The sequence below is a fragment of the Haliotis rufescens genome, unplaced genomic scaffold (assembly GCF_023055435.1).
Source record: "Haliotis rufescens isolate VD_foot unplaced genomic scaffold, xgHalRufe1.0.p SCAF_9, whole genome shotgun sequence".
NCBI classification, from domain to species: Eukaryota; Metazoa; Mollusca; class Gastropoda; order Lepetellida; family Haliotidae; genus Haliotis; species Haliotis rufescens.
Genome location: NW_025964383.1, coordinates 37829884 through 37851730, shown reverse-complemented (window position 1 = coordinate 37851730; position 21847 = coordinate 37829884). Strand labels below are relative to the sequence as shown.

The 21847-nt window shown below is 41.4% G+C and overlaps 2 protein-coding genes across 4 annotated transcripts in view; one reads left to right on the top strand and one right to left on the bottom strand.

Moving 5' to 3' along the window:
- LOC124139544 (disks large homolog 2-like) overlaps positions 1-18013 on the bottom strand; it is a 362823-nt gene extending 344810 nt beyond the window's left edge. Inside the window, exon 1 of the mRNA XM_048391384.1 lies at positions 17744-18013. Coding sequence (XP_048247341.1) covers positions 17744-17762 — 19 coding nt within the window. The 5' untranslated portion in view covers positions 17763-18013. The remainder of the gene's footprint in view (positions 1-17743) is intronic.
- Positions 18014-18387: 374 nt separating this feature from the next.
- On the top strand, positions 18388-21627 carry LOC124128829 (transmembrane protein 126A-like). Of its 3 annotated transcripts, none has more exons than XM_046492307.2 (3): positions 18388-18521; positions 20035-20212; positions 21058-21627. In XM_046492307.2, the coding sequence occupies exons 2-3, from the start codon at positions 20049-20051 to the stop codon at positions 21581-21583; spliced, it is 690 nt and encodes a 229-aa protein (XP_046348263.1). In that variant the 5' UTR covers positions 18388-18521; positions 20035-20048; the 3' UTR covers positions 21584-21627. The 3 variants fall into 3 exon arrangements, with proteins under 3 accessions (XP_046348263.1, XP_046348261.1, XP_046348262.1); XM_046492305.2 differs by having other exon boundaries at positions 18416-18573; XM_046492306.2 differs by having other exon boundaries at positions 18417-18573; positions 20025-20212.
- The last annotated feature ends 220 nt before the right edge of the window (positions 21628-21847 follow it).

Sequence of the window (21847 nt, the reverse complement as noted above, 5' to 3'; positions counted from 1 at the left end):
AATGCTTTAACCACAAGGCTACCCCACACACCATGCCTGTTGAGAAACTTGGAACACGGACATCCATGTATGTTTGGCTACTACAGACGCCAAGGATAGAACGTCTTTTGTTTCAAGTGTTCCACAGTTCACTCCTGTTAACAAAATGTTTCCATGTCCCCCTTGGAATATCCCAACTAGAACAATGTATTTTATCATAAGACTAATGGCGACTAATGGGCCCCGTTCGACAAAGCGATCTTAGCGATAAGATGACCGCAACTCCAATTCTTTAACATAGGCTTATGACAGTCGTAGCGCTAAGAATGCTTTGTCGAACAGGTCCCAGGCTTAATGTATCCCAATTGATTAGATGGATGCTCATGATGTCAGTCACTGGGTTGTCTGGCCCAGACTGCCGTCATATAGCTTGAATATTGCTGTACAAATCGCCACATCTATCCGGCCTGTGGCAGACATACTGGGTTGACCACAAGAAACTCTGGGTTGGAGAGTACAGGGATGTTAACAGGTTATCCCCAATAGTGGAGTAGCAGCAGTAATCCACTAGTCCTTATTAATAGCAAAACCCTAAAAAAAATAATTCTACCAGTCCCTTTGACACCTTAACTGTTAGGCAGTTTGGCAAGGACTACAGGACAAGTGCCAATAGTCTTCAGTGCACCATTTCAAGTTCCACAAATCTGTCTCTTAAGTTTATATACTTCCTTGAGAATGAATGCCCACAACCCATCAACTGGCCTTTGAACCGAACACATTAATCATCGATGATGTTTGAGATGTGATGTTGTTGGAAGTCTTGCAACAAAGCTCTTCATGTCTGTGCTTAATTTGTGTTTGTTCGTGAACTGTTCATTACAGCCCTGCAGATCCTACGATTCACAGCACGTCTCTCAAAACAACCTCGGCCTGATTGTTTGCCTGTCAGGATATGACTGTCTGATAGGTGGCTGTTTTGGTGGTAAGCCGATTGTGATTGACAAATACTGGATTTGTCGGATGTAATGTGGGACTGTCACAGATGCTCCCTCGCAGGCAAGCTGACTTGGGACAATGATTAGTATAGGTGTGTGAGTGAGTTGGGTTTAACGCCACTCTTAACAGTATTACAGTTATATCGCGGCGTGTCAGCTTAATGTGGGAGGAAAGCCCGAAGTGATGCAGGTCCTAGACGTTTACCACTTCGATGAAACCCACCAGCACAGGTATGGTGCTGACAAACCTAGAAACATAATTGGGGCAAACCGGGATTCAAACCCACAATCATAGGTATCTGGCGTGCCCAAGGGACACAACTCTGCACAGCGAATCACAGCACCTTAGATGACTGAGCCACCCGTGCCCCTCACAATCGATGAAGGAATGCTGTCACATGCAGTTTTCAAAATTGATCTTCTACTTTTGACATAATCTTTAACTTTTGACATTTGACATTAGGGCTACAACAATGAGCCTTTGAAGTTAATGCTTCATCTGAACACTGCAAAGTATAGTGCCCTTAACTTGCACTTTGGATAGCTTACTGGTAATCCAAGATAAGTTGAACCAACAGATAAAACGTGTTTGCGATAAGTAGGCGGTGCACAGAATTTAGACAAACATATTTGGCTTGTTACAGGTAGAGTTGGTTGGTTGGTTTGTTGTTTAACGCCGCACTCTGCAATATTCCAGCTATATGACGGCGGTCTGTAAATAATCGAGTCTGGACCAGACAATCCAGTGATTAATATCATGAGCATCGATCCACGCAATTGGGATCGATGACACGCATCAACCAAGTCAGCTAGCCTGACCACCCGATCCCATTAGTCGCCTTTTACGGCAAGCATGGGTTGCTGAAGATCTATTCTACCCCGGATCTTCATGGGTCTGTTACAGGTAGAGAGGGTGTACGCATGCGGTGCACGTGCAAATCATGTCGATGAAATTGACTACGCTCCCATGGACACAGAGGTCGTTGTGACATGTCGATACCAGCAATCACAAAAAGTCGTTTGACAGAAGTAAATTACAAACAAATAAATATGTCAAAGCTTGTTCAGCATGGTCAAAAAGATCCCGACGCAGATGTGATTCAACAGCAGCAACTTATGCTACTACCTTCCAGCAGACTGGTTCCATCTCAAGCTATTAATGTCATCACATGATCTTCCCAGCAGGAGAATAATTCATTCAAACATAGAGCATCACAAATCTATAAGTCCCCCAGACATACAGTTTTGATCCGAGAGTGACAACGAGTGACGCTTCGATGGTCAGTTATTACTGATGATTGATCGTTTCCTGTAGAGATGCAATAAATGTGGAGAAATCTCATCTAATATTTCTTTGAAATGTTCAACCATTGAACAGATCTCTACATACTATCTTGCACCTATCACACTCATCAATAAATAACCGAGGGGCAGTTTCAATTACAGGACATACCTAAGATTCAATAATCATGAAGAAATCGCATTTCTTCTTTTAAATGTTCAACCATTGGATAGATTTATCAATACTTCATTTTCAATAATGTTTTCTAAGTTTCATCATATTTCAAATCATGGTAAAATAATTATTTCGTATGGAAGTTCAAAAAATATATGCCACCAGTTATTATCAATGATTGATTGGTTGAACAACCAGTTATGGCTGGTGATATTTCATAACTGATTCCGAACACAACACCCTGGTTCTAAATTAGCACGCACAGTTCAAAACGCTGCTTATTTGCTACTCCTGAAAGCAGCATCCAACTAGGATATCTTTCAGTAGCTTCAGCCCCATGTTCCCTGAATGACTTATCGCATCAAGTAATCAAGCCCTGTTAGACATTTACCACTTAGGTGCAACCCGGCGTTGTAATCATAATTAGGACAAACCAGGATTTGACTGCACAGCAAAGTCCCGTGCTTTGGATGACTTGACCACCCATGCCCCTTCACCACAGAGCTGCCTTCGGAATTCATGCTGGCCTGCTGGCCCGAGACTACTTAATTGTGATGAGGACAAGTACAAGTTGTCATTGACAAGTAACATTTGAGGGGATCAAACCACCGACCTTCCACTCTCCTGTCAGATGCACTATCCACTACACCATGGAGGTGGCCGGGGATCAAACCACCGACCTTCCACTCTCCTGTCAGATGCACTATCCACTACACCATGGAGGTGGCCGGGGATCAAACCACCGACCTTCCTCTCTCCTGTCAGATGCACTATCCACTACACCATGGAGGTGGCCGGGGATCAAACCACCGATTTTCCACTCTCCTGTCAGATGCTCTATCCACTACACCATGGAGGCGGCCAGGGATCAAACCACCGACCTTACACTCTCCTGTCAGATGCACTCTCCACTACACCATGGAGGCGGCCGGGGATCAAACCACTGACCTTCCTCTCCCCTGTCAGATGCACTATCCACTACACCATGGAGGTGGCCGGGGATCAAACCACCGATTTTCCACTCTCCTGTCAGATGCTCTATCCACTACACCATGGAGGCAGCCAGAGATCAAACCACCGACCTTCCTCTCTCCTGTCTGATGCACTATCCACTACACCATGGAGGCGGCCGGGGATCAAACCACCGACCTTCCACTCCCCTGTCAGATGCACTATCCACTACACCATGGAGGTGGCCGGGGATCAAACCACCGATTTTCCACTCTCCTGTCAGATGCACTATCCACTAAACCATGGAGGCGGCCGGGGATCAAACCACCGATTTTCCACTCTCCTGTCAGATGCACTATCCACTACACCATGGAGGCGGCCGGGGATCAAACCACCGATTTTCCACTCTCCTGTCAGATGCTCTATCCACTACACCATGGAGGCGGCCGGGGATCAAACCACCGACCTTCCACTCTCCTGTCAGATGCACTATCCACTACACCATGGAGGCGGCCGGGGATCAAACCACCGATTTTCCACTCTCCTGTCAGATGCTCTATCCACTACACCATGGAGGCGGCCGGGGATCAAACCACCGACCTTCCACTCTCCTGTCAGATGCTCTATCCACTACACCATGGAGGCGGCCGGGGATCAAACCACCGACCTTCCACTCTCCTGTCAGATGCTCTATCCACTACACCATGGAGGCGGCCGGGGATCAAACCACCGATTTTCCGCTCTCCTGTCAGATGCTCTATCCACTCCACCATGGAGGCGGCCGGGGATCAAACCACCGACCTTCCACTCTCCTGTCAGATGCTCTATCCACTACACCATGGAGGCGGCCGGGGATCAAACCACCGATTTTCCACTCTCCTGTCAGATGCTCTATCCACTACACCATGGAGGCGGCCGGGGATCAAACCACCGACCTTCCACTCTCCTGTCAGATGCTCTATCCACTACACCATGGAGGCGGCCGGGGATCAAACCACCGACCTTCCACTCCCCTGTCAGATGCACTATCCACTACACCTTGGAGGCGGCCGGGGATCAAACCACCGACCTTACACTCTCCTGTCAGATGCTCTATCCACTACACCATGGAGGCGGCCAGGGATCAAACCACCGACCTTCCACTCTCCTGTCAGATGCACTATCCACTACACCTTGGAGGCGGCCGGGGATCAAACCACCGACCTTACACTCTCCTGTCAGATGCTCTATCCACTACACCATGGAGGCGGCCAGGGATCAAACCACCGACCTTCCACTCTCCTGTCAGATGCTCTATCCACTACACCATGGAGGAGGCCGGAGATCAAACCACCGACCTTACACTCTCCTGTCTGATGCACTATCCACTACACCACAGAGGCGGTTCCATCTCGATGGAGAAGGATCTAGACTATCAGATGCCAGCCCACAGCACTCGAGCCTATTACAATCCACTTACCACTAGAGAATTGAAGTTGAGCAACAAAGATATCATCCGGCCAAATGAGGCAATTATCAAGTAAAGGGGTAATTACATGTCCACTTGGGTAATACATAAGTCAGACATGAATTTAGAGCTGGAAGAATGGATACTTGGGGGAGACTAGTTCAGCTGTATACATCAGGAAGTGGCAAACATGCTACAATTAGACTGGGTGAATGAGTCGAGTTTAATGCCACTCTGAATGTTAAGTATTTCAGGAGGAGCAAAGCTCACTTGCATATACAACAAGGACTAATGGGCTTTTTGTATCACACTGTGTTTGTTGTTAAACACCACACTCAGCAATATTCCAGCTGTATGATGGCAGCCTGTAAGTAATTGAATCTGGACCAGACAATCCCATGATTAGTAATATGATTTGTGTGTTTGTTGTTTAACACCACACTCAGCAATATTCCAGCTGTATGATGGCCGCCTGTAAATAATTGAAACTGGGCCAGACAATCCCATGATTAGTAATATGATTTGTGTGTTTGTTGTTAAACACCACACTCAGCAATATTCCAGCTGTATGATGGCCGCCTGTAAGTAATTGAATCTGGACCAGACAATCCCATGATTAGTAATATGATTTGTGTGTTTGTTGTTAAACACCACACTCAGCAATATTCCAGCTGTATGATGGCCGCCTGTAAGAACTTGAATCTGGACCAGACAATCCCATGATTAGTAATATGATTTGTGTGTTTGTTGTTAAACACCACACTCAGCAATATTCCAGCTGTATGATGGCGGCCTGTAAGAACTTGAATCTGGACCAGACAATCCCATGATTAGTAATATGATTTGTGTGTTTGTTGTTAAACACCACGCTCAGCAATATTCCAGCTGTATGATGGCGGCCTGTAAGTAATTGAATCTGGGCCAGACAATCCCATGATTAGTAATATGATTTGTGTGTTTGTTGTTAAACACCACGCTCAGCAATATTCCAGCTGTATGATGGCGGCCTGTAAGTAATTGAATCTGGGCCAGACAATCCCATGATTAGTAATATGATTTGTGTGTTTGTTGTTAAACACCACGCTCAGCAATATTCCAGCTGTATGATGGCGGCCTGTAAGAACTTGAATCTGGACCAGACAATCCCATGATTAGTAATATGATTTGTGTGTTTGTTGTTAAACACCACGCTCAGCAATATTCCAGCTGTATGATGGCGGCCTGTAAGTAATTGAATCTGGGCCAGACAATCCCATGATTAGTAATATGATTTGTGTGTTTGTTGTTAAACACCACGCTCAGCAATATTCCAGCTGTATGATGGCGGCCTGTAAGTAATTGAATCTGGGCCAGACAATCCCATGATTAGTAATATGATTTGTGTGTTTGTTGTTAAACACCACGCTCAGCAATATTCCAGCTGTATGATGGCGGCCTGTAAGAACTTGAATCTGGACCAGACAATCCTGTAACTAGTAATATGATTTGTGTTTGTTGTTCAACACCACACTCAGCAATATTCCAGCTATATGACAGCAGTCTTGAAATAATCAAGTCTGGACCAGACAATCCACTGATTGACATCAGGAGCATCAATCCACACAATTGAGATATGTACACTATTGTTGTGGCCTTGTATGTCTCTGACAACAGGACCAATAAAGAAGAAACAGTTCTCATCAGCATTCTCGTTTCCCGGTAATTACCAGTTTTGTACTGGCAAAATTAGGCTTGGAGTGGTAATGCATGTGGCTGCCCGTCCCTGTGGACCGGCAAATGAAGTACCTTATAAATCTTGTTGTTGAACAAAACGTCGGTGATATTGATATAAGTACATTTTTCATCTTGTCTGTTACCATCAGGGTTTCCTCTTGTCTATTTCTAGGTTAAATATCCATTTGAAGCAATTTCGTCTCGAAATATTTTTTAAAAAAAGACAAAATTGTGACTGAAGTTTGTGTGAATGACCCATATATCTAACTAAGTTTCTTCAGAGATGACATCTTTGCACTAAACCTGATGTTGAAAGAATTAAAACCACATAATTTTCATACTTTTTTTTTTATTTGTTGAACGTTGGGACTGGCAAAATATAGGGGGGACTGGTAATTTTAAGAGTTGCCTGTCCGCCAGGACTAGCAGTTTCAAAAGCCAGCGGGAACACTGTTCATGCTTAGTCTTACATTGCTGCAGAGAATGCACTGTTAAAATACAACTTTTCCCCAACTTTTGGAATTCTAGACAAATCCATGCTGCTACGTCTCTTGTTCCTCAGCAGAGTTCTGTCAATTTATTACCTCCATTGCAAGGAGAGTTAATCCGATGACCGAGGCTGGCCTCTGCCACTGACAGTGGTATAATTATCCTTCTGTGTTAATCAGAATGGCCAATAGATCTGGCAATTTCATCAGCACCAAGCCTATTAACGGGTCACATCCCTTTGATTGAAATTTCGGAGTTCAGATTGAAATTTCGGAGTTCAGATTGAAACTCAGCATGGGCGCAGTCCCTCAGGAAGGACCATCTCTTGGTATGAATGTAGGGGACGTAATACACTGGAACCCAAACAAATGAGGTGATTTATAGCCCCATGGTGGCCTAACAATTCCTGTTGCCAATTCAATAAATCTGGCCAATGTTTCCAACATGACCTTGCTGACACAAAAATATCTTCAGGGAACCATCAAAAACATTTCCAATTCTTTATCTCAGATTCATAAGACAAGTTTGGCACTGGTTATAAATGACACATTTGAATTTATCACGATCCAAATGCAACAACAGTTGATAAGGGGCTCAGTGATTGAAGCATAAATGATAAATAAGGGACAAGTCAATTATTAAACATGTATCAGTGTGTAATGATCAGCTCATTGAACCTCAGACATGATCCATTCCCTGAGTACAAGTATATGATCATAACAAAAACTCATATCTGGGTATGACACACATGGGCTGCTGGGTATGACACACATAGGCTGCTGGGTATGACACATATAGGCTGTTGGGTATGACACATATAGGCTGCTGGGTATGACACACATGGGCTGCTGGGTATGACACACGTGGGCTGCTGGGTATGACACACATGAGGTGTTGGGTATGACACATATAGGCTGCTGGGTATGACACACATGAGGTGTTGGGTATGACACATATAGGCTGCTGGGTATGACACACGTGGGCTGCTGGGTATGACACACATAGGCTGCTGGGTATGACACACATGGGCTGCTGGGTATGACACACATAGGCTGCTGGGTATGACACACATGGGCTGCTGGGTATGACACACATAGGCTGCTGGGTATGACACATGGGCTGCTGGGTATGACACATGGGCTGCTGGGTATGACACACATGGGCTGCTGGGTATGACACACATGGGCTGCTGGGTATGACACACATGGGCTGCTGGGTATGACACACATAGGCTGCTGGGTATGACACACATGGGCTGCTGGGTATGACACACATGGGCTGCTGGGTATGACACACATAGGCTGCTGGGTATGACACACATGGGCTGCTGGGTATGACACACATAGGCTGCTGGGTATGACACATGGGCTGCTGGGTATGACACATGGGCTGCTGGGTATGACACACATGGGCTGCTGGGTATGACACATGGGCTGCTGGGTATGACACACATAGGCTGCTGGGTATGACACACATAGGCTGTTGGGTATGACACACATAGGCTGCTGGGTATGACACACATGGGCTGCTGGGTATGACACACATGGGCTGCTGGGTATGACACACATGGGCTGTTGTAAAAGGGATCAGGTGGTCAGGCTCACTGGCTTGGTTTGATGCATGTCATCATATCCCAATAGCATGGATTGATGCTCATGATATCGATCACTGGCTTGTCTGGTCCAGATTCAATTATGTACAGACTGCCGTCATATGGCTGTAATATTGCCCTGCAGCGTTAAACAACAAAGAAACAAAACAAACAAAGCATATTCATCAGCATTTCAAATCGTGGTATACAGTTTATCGGTGATACTACACACCTCAATTATTCAGCAGATTCACAGACGTATGAAGCTGTAGCGCATCTCTCTCCACACTGTTCATAGTTACATATGGCCACATCTTTCTGACAAGTGTTTTGACATCACAGCCACATATACACCAATGTTTCCTCACTGGCAGACATTGTTTACAGTGATAATCAAAATAAAATAACAGTATGTACGGTTTTTGCTTGGCTACATGCCTTTGTGTGGGCATCAACATCAGTGAAAAGAGGCTTAAAAATGTAGGTCACCAGTAAATTTTATCACTGATTACTGGTTAAAATTAGTTTTGTCATCTGTCATCATGGTCATCATCTCTTTCATCAGTATTTTCCAGAAATTGTCACTTTAAGTTTAAAGCAATTACTTACCATGTTAACACATACAGGCAGGCCTCAAAGTTGCGACCTAACTTTCAAATTGTCTACTGTCTAAAATTCAGAGGTAGCCATTTGGAAACCTCTGAATTTTAGACAGTAGACACAAAAATAAATAACAGCTGATCTTGGAAAACATGTCTGCTAATAATTGTACTCGCGAATAATTCCTCTAAAAATCGACAATGAACTGAAATACATAAATATTAATGTAATTAGTACTTTATTTTAGTTGACAATGCTCATTGGATAAGCAAGGATATACCTATATAATCTAGAAACATAAATTGCATCATTGTTCCAGTCACAAATAACAAAAATCAAGTACAGTTTCCACTAATATACAATATCAAGACTAGTGCTATAACATGTACATATTGTAATAGTTACTTGATAAAAGATTTCAAATGCATTTGGCTACCTACAATATTGGCTTGACTTCTTGATTTTACCACTGGCTACCTGGAACGAAATACTTTTAGCCATATGGCTACTTGATAAAAAAAATTAAACTTTGAGGCTTGACATAGGGAATTTTCAAATAATTGGAATGCAAATAAGATGTCAAATAGTATTCTTCTACATTGTTTGTTGTTTAACGCCGCATTCATCAATATTCCAGCTATATGACATTGGTTATTGTTTCACCAGATTTCATAACACTGATTATGGATAATAACAATCTATCATTATATCAACACAGGGTAACCATGGTAACCTGTCATCAATCATTGGATAATCAATCACAAGTACAGTCTGTGACTTTAGCCGCTTGTCCAAAGTCTGAGTCAAGTAAAATTGTTCTGTCTAGTAAACTCAGCTGATGATAGTCCATATAACAACAATACAATCTACTGACTGAGTGAGTGAGTGAGTTTGGTTTAACGCCGCATTTAACATTATTCCAGTTATATTGCAGCGTGTCTGCTTAATGTGGGAGGAAAGCCCGAAGTGATGCAGGTCTCAGATGTTTACCACTTCAGTGAAACCCACGAGCACGGGTATGGTGTTGACAAACCTAGAAACATAATCGGGGTGAACCGGGATTCATAGGTTTCTGGCGTGTCCAAGGGACGCAACTCTGCACAGCCAATTGCGGCACCTTAGACGACTGGGCCACCCATGCCCCCGGGTTAATGTTGACCTATTCATAGGCCAAAATTCTGCCCCAACTCGGGAGCAAATGTCAGATAATTCCCATACTGGAATAAAACAATTCCCAATTCATGTCAAAATAGGTATCAGAGTTCATTTCATGGGGACTTTTACACAAAATTATTTAATGGTGCCAAAAGAAATATCACCACACCAAAAGGGCGCGACGTCATATCAGCATAAGAAATTGGCACTAGTCCTATAGTCCTTGCCAAACTGCTCAACAGTTAAGGTATCATAAGGACTAGTAGAAATTTGCCCTTTTTACATTGTTTAAAAATGGTCTAAAAATGTTAGTTTCTACTGCTGCATATACAATAACTAAAATATGTTGTCTATTGTATCTTTGGCTATTGACTGTATTTCAATGGCAAGTTTTCAATAATGGTCATCTTTAGTCTTCAGTTAGCAGTTAGAAGTGATAGGTTTAGCGACATGTTCAGAAGGAATGGACCGTTGTGAAGTAACACGCTTTTATTTGATTGTTCAATTACTTGGCCCAACGGCTGTAAACTATCATTTTACGGTCTCGTATCCCTGTCACATGTTGCCATTAGCTTGTCATGGCGTCTGAGAAACCAAAGCAGACAAAGGGACCAAGTTTATTGAATTTTTATCCAAAACTATGTAAAAAACTGATGGTCAGACTGTGGCTGCAGATAAGAAGCACTGAAGTAGTTTAAGATTTTTTTAACTCGGACTAAAGGCTGAACTGTCTTTGAAAAGTGAATAAATAAAATGTCATTTTGTTGTTTAACGCCACACTCAGCAATATTCCAGCTATATGATGGCAGTCTGTAAATAATCGAGTCTGGACCAGACAATCCAGTGATTGACATGAACATCGATCCACACAATTGGGATACGATAACATGCATTAACCAAGTCAGCAAGGCTGACCACCTGATCCCGTTAGTCGCCTCTTACGACTAGCATAGTCGCCTTTTACGGCAAGCATGGGTTGCTGAAGACCTATTCTACTCCAGATCTTCACGGGTCAAATAAAATGTGAAAAGGAAAATGTGAATACTTATAGTGACATTGACAAGTTGAATTCCTGATGAACAGTGAAAAAAGGTAACAAGTTTTATGTCTTTATATAAAAAATATTGGTTTCCCTTGGTTTCATCAAATGTCCCCAATTCTTAGAAAGGTGCGGGTCATTGGGACAGTTTCCAGCTGCTGTTTGTTTGTTTGTTTATGTTTAACGCCACACTCAGCAATATTCCAACTTTATGACAGCAGTCTGTAAAGAATCGAGTCTGGACCAGACAATCCAGTGATTGATATCATGAGTATCGATCCACGCAATTGGGATACGATGACATGTATCAACCAAGTCAACAAGCCTGACCACCCAATCTCGTTAGTCTCCTTTTACGGCAAGCATGGGTTGCTGAAGACCTATTCTACACAAGATGTTCACAGGTTTCAGCTTCTGAAATGAACACTGATTTAGAACTAATGTCATGACTCTGTAGAGTAACTGTAACTATATATCCCTTGATAGCAGGACCGATAAAGAGGATGCGGCTTTTATGATTATTTTTACATTATTGCAAGGTTAAAATACCACAGAATTTTGGAAAATAAGAAACGATTAAAATATTTACAATTTTGAACAATATATTGATTTCTTCCGAACATTTGCCTGCCATGGGCACTTAGTTTATAACCCGAGATAAAACCCGGGCAATATCAAGGCCACCTGTAAGTAATCTACAATGAGTCAGGCAAAATAGCTGTAATAGCATCATGAGGAACTACGGATGCTGTCTGAGTAACTGACACATTGTAACCACTGATTCCTCATTGGTACTGGAGACTTATCTGGACCGGACCTTCTAACTGGGCACCCACTAGTCATTACATCAGTGTTCTCATTCATTTCTAATAACCATGGTAACAGGGAACCCAAAACAACAAGACCTGAAAGTCCATGAATATATCTGAAATTAAAACAAAATATCACACGTTTTTGTATGGTAATATCCATGCGTACAATAATAATGTGTGGCAGGGTACATGGAGTATCAGTCTGCACTTGTTAAGTACAAAAGTGGGTGGCGAGTGAAGCATTTCTTGCGGTAGTGATGGTTTTCTGACATCAGGTAAATGAATGGAATCTGTGGTCAAACAGTGAAACTAATACACTGACAATATATTCTCAGCAACATTTGGCATTAGCTGCTCCGTGCATTAAAGACTGTAAACGAAAAGTTGTAGTGGATGAGTTACACCACTTTTAGCAATATTCAATATATCATAGCGGCGACACCAGAATTGGGCTTCACTCATTGTAGCCATGTCGGGAATCGAACCAAGGTCTTTGGCGTGACGAGCAAATGCTTTACCCACTAAGCGACATTACAAGTATTACAGTGTCAACACTATGAAGTAATCAAGTACTACGGTGTCAACACTGTGAAGTAATCAAGTACTACAGTGTCAACACTGTGAAGTAATCAAGTACTACAGTGTCAACACTGTGAAGTAATCAAGTACTATGGTGTCAACACTGTGAAGTAATCAAGTATTATATGGTGTAAACACTGTGAAGTAACCCAGTACTAGTGTCAACACTGTGAAGTAATCAAGTACTATGGTGTCAACACTGTGAAGTAATCAAGTACTACAGTGTCAACACTGGGAAGTAAGTAATCAAGTACTACAGTGTCAACACAGTGAAGTAAGTAATCAAGTACTACGGTGTCAACACTGTGAAGTAAGTAATCAAGTACTACAGTGTCAACACTGGGAAGTAAGTAATCAAGTACTACAGTGTCAACACAGTGAAGTAAGTAATCAAGTACTACAGTGTCAACACTGTGAAGTAATCAAGTACTACGGTGTCAACACTGTGAAGTAATAAAGTACTAGTGTCAACACTGTGAAGTAATAAAGTACTACAGTGTCAACACTGTGAAGTAATCAAGTACTAAAGTGTCAACACTGTGAAGTAATAAAGTACTTGTGTCAACACTGTGAAGTAATCAAGTACTACAGTGTCAACACTGTGAAGTAATCAAGTTCTATGGTGTCAACACTGTGAAGTAATCAAGTACTATGGTGTCAACATTGTAAAGTAATCAAGTACTACAGTGTCAACACTGTGAAGTAATCAAGTACTAGTGTCAACACTGTGAAGTAATCAAGTACTACGGTGTCAACACTGAAGTTATCAAGTACTACATTGTCAACACTGTGAAGTAATCAAGTACTACAGTGTCAACACAGTGAAGTAAGTAATCAAGTACTACAGTGTCAACACTGTGAAGTAATCAAGTTCTACAGTGTCAACACTGTGAAGTAATCAAGTACTATGGTGTCAACACTGTGAAGTAATCAAGTATTATATGGTGTAAACACTGTGAAGTAACCCAGTACTAGTGTCAACACTGTGAAGTAATCAAGTACTACAGTGTCAACACTGTGAAGTAATCAAGTACTATGGTGTCAACACTGTGAAGTAATCAAGTACTAAAGTGTCAACATGTGAAGTAATCAAGTACTATGGTGTCAACATTGTAAAGTAATCAAGTACTACAGTGTCAACACTGTGAAGTAATCAAGTACTACAGGTCAACACTGTGAAGAATTCAAGTACTACAGTGTCAACACTGTGAAGTAATCAAGTACTACAGTGTCAACACTGTGAAGTAATCAAGTACTAGTGTCAACACTGTGAAGTAATCAAGTACTACGGTGTCAACACTGAAGTTATCAAGTACTACATTGACAACACTGTGAGGTAATCAAGTATTGTGGTGTCAACACTGTGAAGTAAGTAATCAAGTACTACAGTGTCAACACTGGGAAGTAAGTAATCAAGTACTACAGTGTCAACACAGTGAAGTAAGTAATCAAGTACTACAGTGTCAACACTGTGAAGTAATCAAGTACTACGGTGTCAACACAGTGAAGTAAGTAATCAAGTACTAAAGTGTCAACACTGTGAAGTAATCAAGTACTATGGTGTCAACACTGTGTAGTAATCAAGTACTATGGTGTAAACACTGTGAAGTAACCCAGTACTAGTGTCAACACTGTGAAGTAATCAAGTACTAAAGTGTCAACACTGTGAAGTAATAAAGTACTTGTGTCAACACTGTGAAGTAATCAAGTACTACAGTGTCAACACTGTGAAGTAATCAAGTACTATGGTGTCAACACTGTGAAGTAATCAAGTATTATATGGTGTAAACACTGTGAAGTAACCCAGTACTAGTGTCAACACTGTGAAGTAATCAAGTACTATGGTGTCAACACTGTGAAGTAATCAAGTACTACAGTGTCAACACTGGGAAGTAAGTAATCAAGTACTACAGTGTCAACACAGTGAAGTAAGTAATCAAGTACTACGGTGTCAACACTGTGAAGTAAGTAATCAAGTACTACAGTGTCAACACTGGGAAGTAAGTAATCAAGTACTACAGTGTCAACACAGTGAAGTAAGTAATCAAGTACTACAGTGTCAACACTGTGAAGTAATCAAGTACTACGGTGTCAACACTGTGAAGTAATAAAGTACTAGTGTCAACACTGTGAAGTAATAAAGTACTACAGTGTCAACACTGTGAAGTAATCAAGTACTAAAGTGTCAACACTGTGAAGTAATAAAGTACTTGTGTCAACACTGTGAAGTAATCAAGTACTACAGTGTCAACACTGTGAAGTAATCAAGTTATATGGTGTCAACACTGTGAAGTAATCAAGTACTAAAGTGTCAACACTGTGAAGTAATCAAGTACTATGGTGTCAACATTGTAAAGTAATCAAGTACTACAGTGTCAACACTGTGAAGTAATCAAGTACTACAGTGTCAACACTGTGAAGTAATCAAGTACTACGGTGTCAACACTGAAGTTATCAAGTACTACATTGTCAAAACTGTGAAGTAATCAAGTACTACAGTGTCAACACCGCGAGGTAATCAAGTATTGTGGTGTCAACACTGTGAAGTAAGTAATCAAGTACTACAGTGTCAACACTGGGAAGTAAGTAATCAAGTACTACAGTGTCAACACAGTGAAGTAAGTAATCAAGTACTACAGTGTCAACACTGTGAAGTAATCAAGTTCTACAGTGTCAACACTGTGAAGTAATCAAGTATTATGGTGTCAACACTGTGAAGTAATCAAGTATTATATGGTGTAAACACTGTGAAGTAACCCAGTACTAGTGTCAACACTGTGAAGTAATCAAGTACTACAGTGTCAACACTGTGAAGTAATCAAGTACTACGGTGTCAACACTGGGAAGTAATCAAGTACTACAGTGTCAACACTGTGAAGTAATCAAGTACTATGGTGTCAACACTGTGAAGTAATCAAGTATTATATGGTGTAAACACTGTGAAGTAACCCAGTACTAGTGTCAACACTGTGAAGTAATCAAGTACTATGGTGTCAACACTGAAGTAATCAAGTACTACAGTGTCAACACTGTGAAGTAAGTAATCAAGTAATACAGTGTCAACACAGTGAAGTAAGTAATCAAGTAATACAGTGTCAACACAGTGAAGTAAGTAATCAAGTACTACAGTGTCAACACTGTGAAGTAAGTAATCAAGTAATACAGTGTCAACACAGTGAAGTAAGTAATCAAGTACTACGGTGTCAACACTGTGAAGTAAGTACTAAAGTACTACAGTGTCAACACTGTGAAGTAATCAAGTATTACGGTGTCAACACTGTGAAGTAATCAGGTACTGCAGTGTCAACACTGTGAAGTAAGTACTAAAGTACTACAGTGTCAACACTGTGAAGTAATCAAGTATTATGGTGTCAACACTGTGAAGTAATCGAGTACTAAGGTGTCAACACTGTGAAGTAATCAAGTATTATCGTGTCAACATCGTGAAGTAATCAAGAACTGCGGTGTCAACACCGTGAAGTAAGTAATCAGGTACTACCGTGTCAACACTGTGAAGTAACCAAGTACTACAGTGTCAACACTGTGAAGTAGTCAAGTATTATGGTGTCAACACTGTGAAGTAAGTAATCATACACTGATAATCAGTCCCATTACTATTTAAACCAGCTGTGAGTGCAGAAATCATCAGCAAAACTATGATTGTTCAAAGAGTTCATCAATAGACACAACAACTAATGCACTTCACTGTTTGGTAATGCATCGACCTCTACCTCAGGAAACAATAACAATCAGCCAACGACACAACAATGACACAATCAGCCAACAACGACACAATCAGCAACTGATTGGTCTTCTTGATGATCTTTGCAATTCCACTCCTTCATCTAATTGCTTTCATCATGCACATGAAACACATAAGGAAGAAGGGACAGACACCACTAATCATATCCAACTAGTCCACAGTTCAATTTTACGTGAGTGAGTGAGAATGGTTTTATGCCGCTTTTAGCAATATTCCATCAATATCACAGCGGGGCACACAAGAAATGGGCTTCACACATTGTACCCATGTCAGGAATCAAACCTGTGATGAGTGAACACTTCAACCACTAGGCTACCCGTTCAATTTTGACTGGTGGTTCGTGTAAAATAACAATTTTATGAGAAACCAACTTGCCTCTCTGGGTTTTGACCAGTCTCTGACTAAATGTCCTGGGGCAGACTACAAGAGACCAAAACATCTCATTTGCCCTAGATGCCCCCAGTGCAGTGTCAGGAAGTGGAAGCAAAGTGACTTTGAGTCACTTTTGGTAATTATTTACCCTCAATTACCCAAAAGCTAATTGCAAGACCAGAGTAAAATTGAGGGTTGGTTGGTCAAAATGTGTAACTTGACTAACTGTGCGCCTTCGTACCCTAATGACTTTGATCATGGTTTTCCTGTTCATTGACTCAGTCAATATTTACAGGCAAATTAGTATAAAATACATTACTCACTGCATTTAATGAAATACAACCACTCACTTAAAATAATTATGAAAAGGAAAACAAATCATTCACCAATATTCCAAAGAGCATGAAAAAACAATGCCATGTAAACAGCTGGTAAATAGTAAATATTAGGCTTCTTGATAATATTCAATGTGTACATTGCGTGTTGACCGTTGAGTCAATTCATTTGTACCGACCCGATTATCAATAAGTTAACTTTTTTGAAGTAATGCACTCAAAACAATGTCTTTATAGCCAGTTGCGTGTTCGTCAACGGCGAAGTCGTGAAATATGCTTCTGATGTTGTGCAGGTGGTTGTCATCGTCCAGCTAATTTCGAACCAAAAGAAAATTATTAAACCAATGAAAAACAGCACAGATTACAATGAAAACCTTTGTTGTGCGTATGAGACTATATGCGTGTGTGATTTTCTCCTTATCAAGGAAAACAATTACATCACAATGTCATCAAAACAAATTACCTACCTTGTTTTCGCACCGGCATGTTTCCTTCAGCGTGACCTGTGACAGTCAGTGTTTTCACACTGTCTCTGACCGTTAACTGGGTCTTGTAGACTCTAAGATTAATTGATCCGTATGATTAACTGGCTTGCTCAATGCACATGTACCTCCCTGTACGATTAAACGGTGATTCAAAGTACTGTCAACTTGTAAATTACAATGACAAGGGCCAAACTAGGAAATAGGCCGTAATATGGCGGCTGCTGCAAACGAGTTGTCACGTGACTAAAATATCAGGGAGTGATTATTTTCGTATATTTATCAACATTTGTAAATCATTTCTCTCAACAGATTTCGAATATATATGTAGGCGTTAGGGAACATCACGAGGGATATGCTATGACTTGTTTAAAAAAATGCAACAAGAACAGAATACAATGTAGAACTGTGTTTCGATTAATCTTGTTTCCAAACATCACACTGATTATTGCAAGCGTACAACGTTTTCCCGCAATTTCATGTTTACATCGTCAGTGTTTTTAGTTTATTGTAGTTTGGCGTGGAAGATCTTTCTTTTTATTAGTAGATGGAGCTAATTATGGTGGAGCCGTGTGGTTTATATATATTCTGTTGGCAGTGCAGAAAATAATTACTGCAAATTAATTCTAGGTCACTATGACCTAGTTGTCAGTGCGCATGTGTTTATGTTCATGAGAACGGACACTTCCTTCCGCTTAACAACACGTGAAAATGGGAACGTTCAATGTCAAGTTTTCATCAACCTTCAAATGATGGAATTGTGGTAAACGCACACCCCTTCAACCGTATTTCATGCGCCAAATGGGGATATGACAGTGAGAGCAATTTAGTTATTTATACCAGGGAACGAGTGGACGGTACCATTTGGTGGGCTACTAACTGATATTGATAAATTAATCAAAGCTTCAAAAACTAACCTGCAAAAATGCCCGCATTTGTGTTTTACGCGTATAGGCTTATATAGTTGCACTGCCACGATGACTTTGTAAGTATTTCTTCAGTAAACATGGGCGCTAATTACTTAGTGTCCATGGTACACAAGACCCGTGAAAATTCGGGGGAGAATAGGTCTTCAGCAACCCACGCTTGCCGTAAAAGGCGAATATGCTTATCAGAGGCGACTTACGGGATCGGGTGGTCCGGCTCGCTGACTTGGTTGATGCTTGTCAGCGATCCCAATTGCGTGGATCGATGCTCATAATATCAGTCACTGGATTGTCTGGTCCAGACTGGATTATTCACAGACCGCCGTCATATAGCTGGAATATTGCTGAGTGAGGTGTCAAACAACAAACAAACAAACAAAATTTGTTCATAGACTGACAAAATGAATCCTGAATGACTTGAAATAGGCCAGTGTCTAGACTCTGGCCCCCCTTCATATTTTTTTATGACTCCATTTTATTATGATATGATATTATGATATACCCATAATAACACATTGGCCACCATGGCATTCTTTTGGAAGTGATGGATTTCATCACTATCTCAGTCTTCACACAAATTTCCGGTCGTTTCAGAATTTAGTATACTGACAGTATGGTGCAATTAAATTATTGAGTTTGAATAATCTGAGTAACAACTGATGCAATGGGGAAATTATGTTGCATATTCTCTACTGCGTCAAATACACAGGTTTTGTGCGTCAGGGTTGACCAGACATTAAACCAGTGAAGAGAACTGATATTCTAACTGGGTTAGAACTGATCTTCAGCAAGCCATGCTTGTTGTAAGAGGCAATTAACGGGATCTGACTTGGTTGATGTGTGACATCGTATCCTAATTATGTAGATCGATGCTCATGATGTCAATCACTTGACTGTCTGGTCGAGACTCAATTATTTATAGACTGCCATCATATAGCTGGAATATTGCTCAGTGCGGCGTTAAACAGCTTACAAACAAACATACAACAACAAAAACAAAAGCGAATGACTTTTTATGAAGTGGTTTTTCAAATCTTTGCTTAGAGTGGTATCAAATTGGAGTAAAAGATGTAACGAACATGTAATTTGATGTGCACTAGTCAGAAACTGTACAAAAAATGTTTTTCTGATTACAATGAATAGCTGACCGGTCCGATTATAAACAATCATCAATGGTGAAAATTCCTGTAGTTTTCATATGAGGCCTTTAAAGTAATAAAAAGTAAAAACAAAATGCTTCTTGCTAGAAAAATTATAAAAAACATAGTGCCTAATATGTTTGGTGAAATTTATGAGAAGAATTTAGCCCTACTACTCTTAAAATGCATACTGAATGAAAGTTTCTTTCAGATATAACAGACATTATGGAGCCATTACCCTTGACAGAGGAGGGGAAACCCAAAGATAGAAGCATCTACAGGCTGAAGCATATTGAGGATGTTCCTGAAGGCGCGGTGCGGATGACCACAGAGGAAGTCCTCATGCATCACATGAAGGTGATCAGGAACTGGGACAAACCACTAGAAGTGTAAGAGTTTTTTCCCTTTGACTGGTGTAGGTTTTGGCTCCAGACATATACATTGAGATGTCTAGTGGGTACGAACCAGATTGGTTAATGTGTTTGTCTGGCTATCAATATTTTCTTGGTTTTGTTCCCAATTTTTCAGTAAAATGTGTAAAGCAATTTCATGTTGATTGGTGATTGGTTGATGCTATTAAAGGTATGACTTGATTCACAGGTGTGGGACCCGTGAAGATCCGGGGTAGAATAGGTCTTCAGCAACCCATGCTTGCCGTAAAAGGTGACTATGCTTGTCGTAAGAGGCGACAAACGGGATCGGGGGTTCAGGCTTGCTGGCTTGGTTGATGTATGTAATCGATCGCAATTGGGTGGATCGATGCTCATAATATCAATCACTGGATTGTCTTGTCCAGACTCGAATATTTACAGACCGCCGTCATATAGCTGGAATATTGCTGAGTGCGGCGTAAAACAACAAACCAACCAACCAACTGTTACAAGGTGATTTCAAAATTGAAACCCAAATTCACTCAGAAATTGGCCACACTCGGGTACTCAGGACCCACCCGACCCGAGTAGCCCTATCAGCTACCCATGCTTGCCGTAAGGGGGCGGCTAACGGGATCAGGTGGTCAGGTCATTTGTTACGAGGTGATTCCCAAATTGAAACACAGAGGTTAACCCAGAAACATACAGAACTACAAATAAATTGAAAACAGTCTCTATGGCCACATAACATATTGAACAAGGAGACAAGGAGTTTATGTGGAATTTCTATCCATGCTTCTGTTACTAATAGAATTGAAGTACTGCTTTAAGCGTTGTGCTCAACTCACTTGCTTTCATTCCAGATGGCCACTGCGACATGGTACGGCATTAGCTAGCGCCACAGCAGCAGTTGGAGGCTGGATCATCAACGCCCACTACAGACAGAAGTTCCGGCTGCAGAACTATGGCAGAATGGCCAGCTACCTTCCCGCGGTCTGCCTTCCTGCCATGATGACAGCGTTCTTTCATCAGTTTTACGTTCAAAACAATATTCTTGTCGGCAAGTACGACTGCACTGTTTGTATGGAGACAAGATCAGGGGCAGTTAACTCTCTGCTAGGTGGACTTTATCCTTTGCTTCTCTCCCCTGTTTCCTGTATCATCCTGGCAAGGAAATACTACACTGTCCCCGTCCCAAGGATCACAGAGCCCACTCTCATACTGAATCTGATGAGGAAGACGTCGCCAATGGTGGGCGGGCTGTTTCTACTTGTGGCAGGACAGTTTACCTTTGGAATGCTTTTAGCGGAGAGAGAGATAACAAAGTTTCAAAACGTTCTGGTGAAGACGTCAGGTAGTTTACGTAACGATGAGGATGGTTATGATTAGATGAGTGTGTGTGCGTGATTTCAATAAACAGGTTTTACAAAGTCGTCTTTTTTTTGTATGTTTATGTGTTTCAGCTCAGAAACACTTTTCCAGCTAGAAACAGTCTTTTGATTATATTTTGTGTTTGTTCATTGGAGGCTGCAAATTTGAAATCAGATCTGTGACAAACTGTAGTTCATAAGAGTCAGTTTGATTGATTGATTTCAAGCGTGTCAGCAAGAGAACTTCTGGGCGATGAGTTGGTGATGAGGGTGATGGGGACAT

Bases quoted from the DNA above. Each gene is read 5' to 3' on its own strand.
- LOC124128829 (XM_046492305.2), top strand. From the start codon at position 18,483: ATGTCAAGTTTTCATCAACCTTCAAATGATGGAATTGTGGTAAACGCA. The intron at 18,574-20,034 runs GTGAGAGCAATT...AGTTTCTTTCAG, and splicing joins CGCCAAATGGGGATATGACA to ATATAACAGACATTATGGAG. The intron at 20,213-21,057 runs GTAAGAGTTTTT...CTTTCATTCCAG, and splicing joins TGGGACAAACCACTAGAAGT to ATGGCCACTGCGACATGGTA.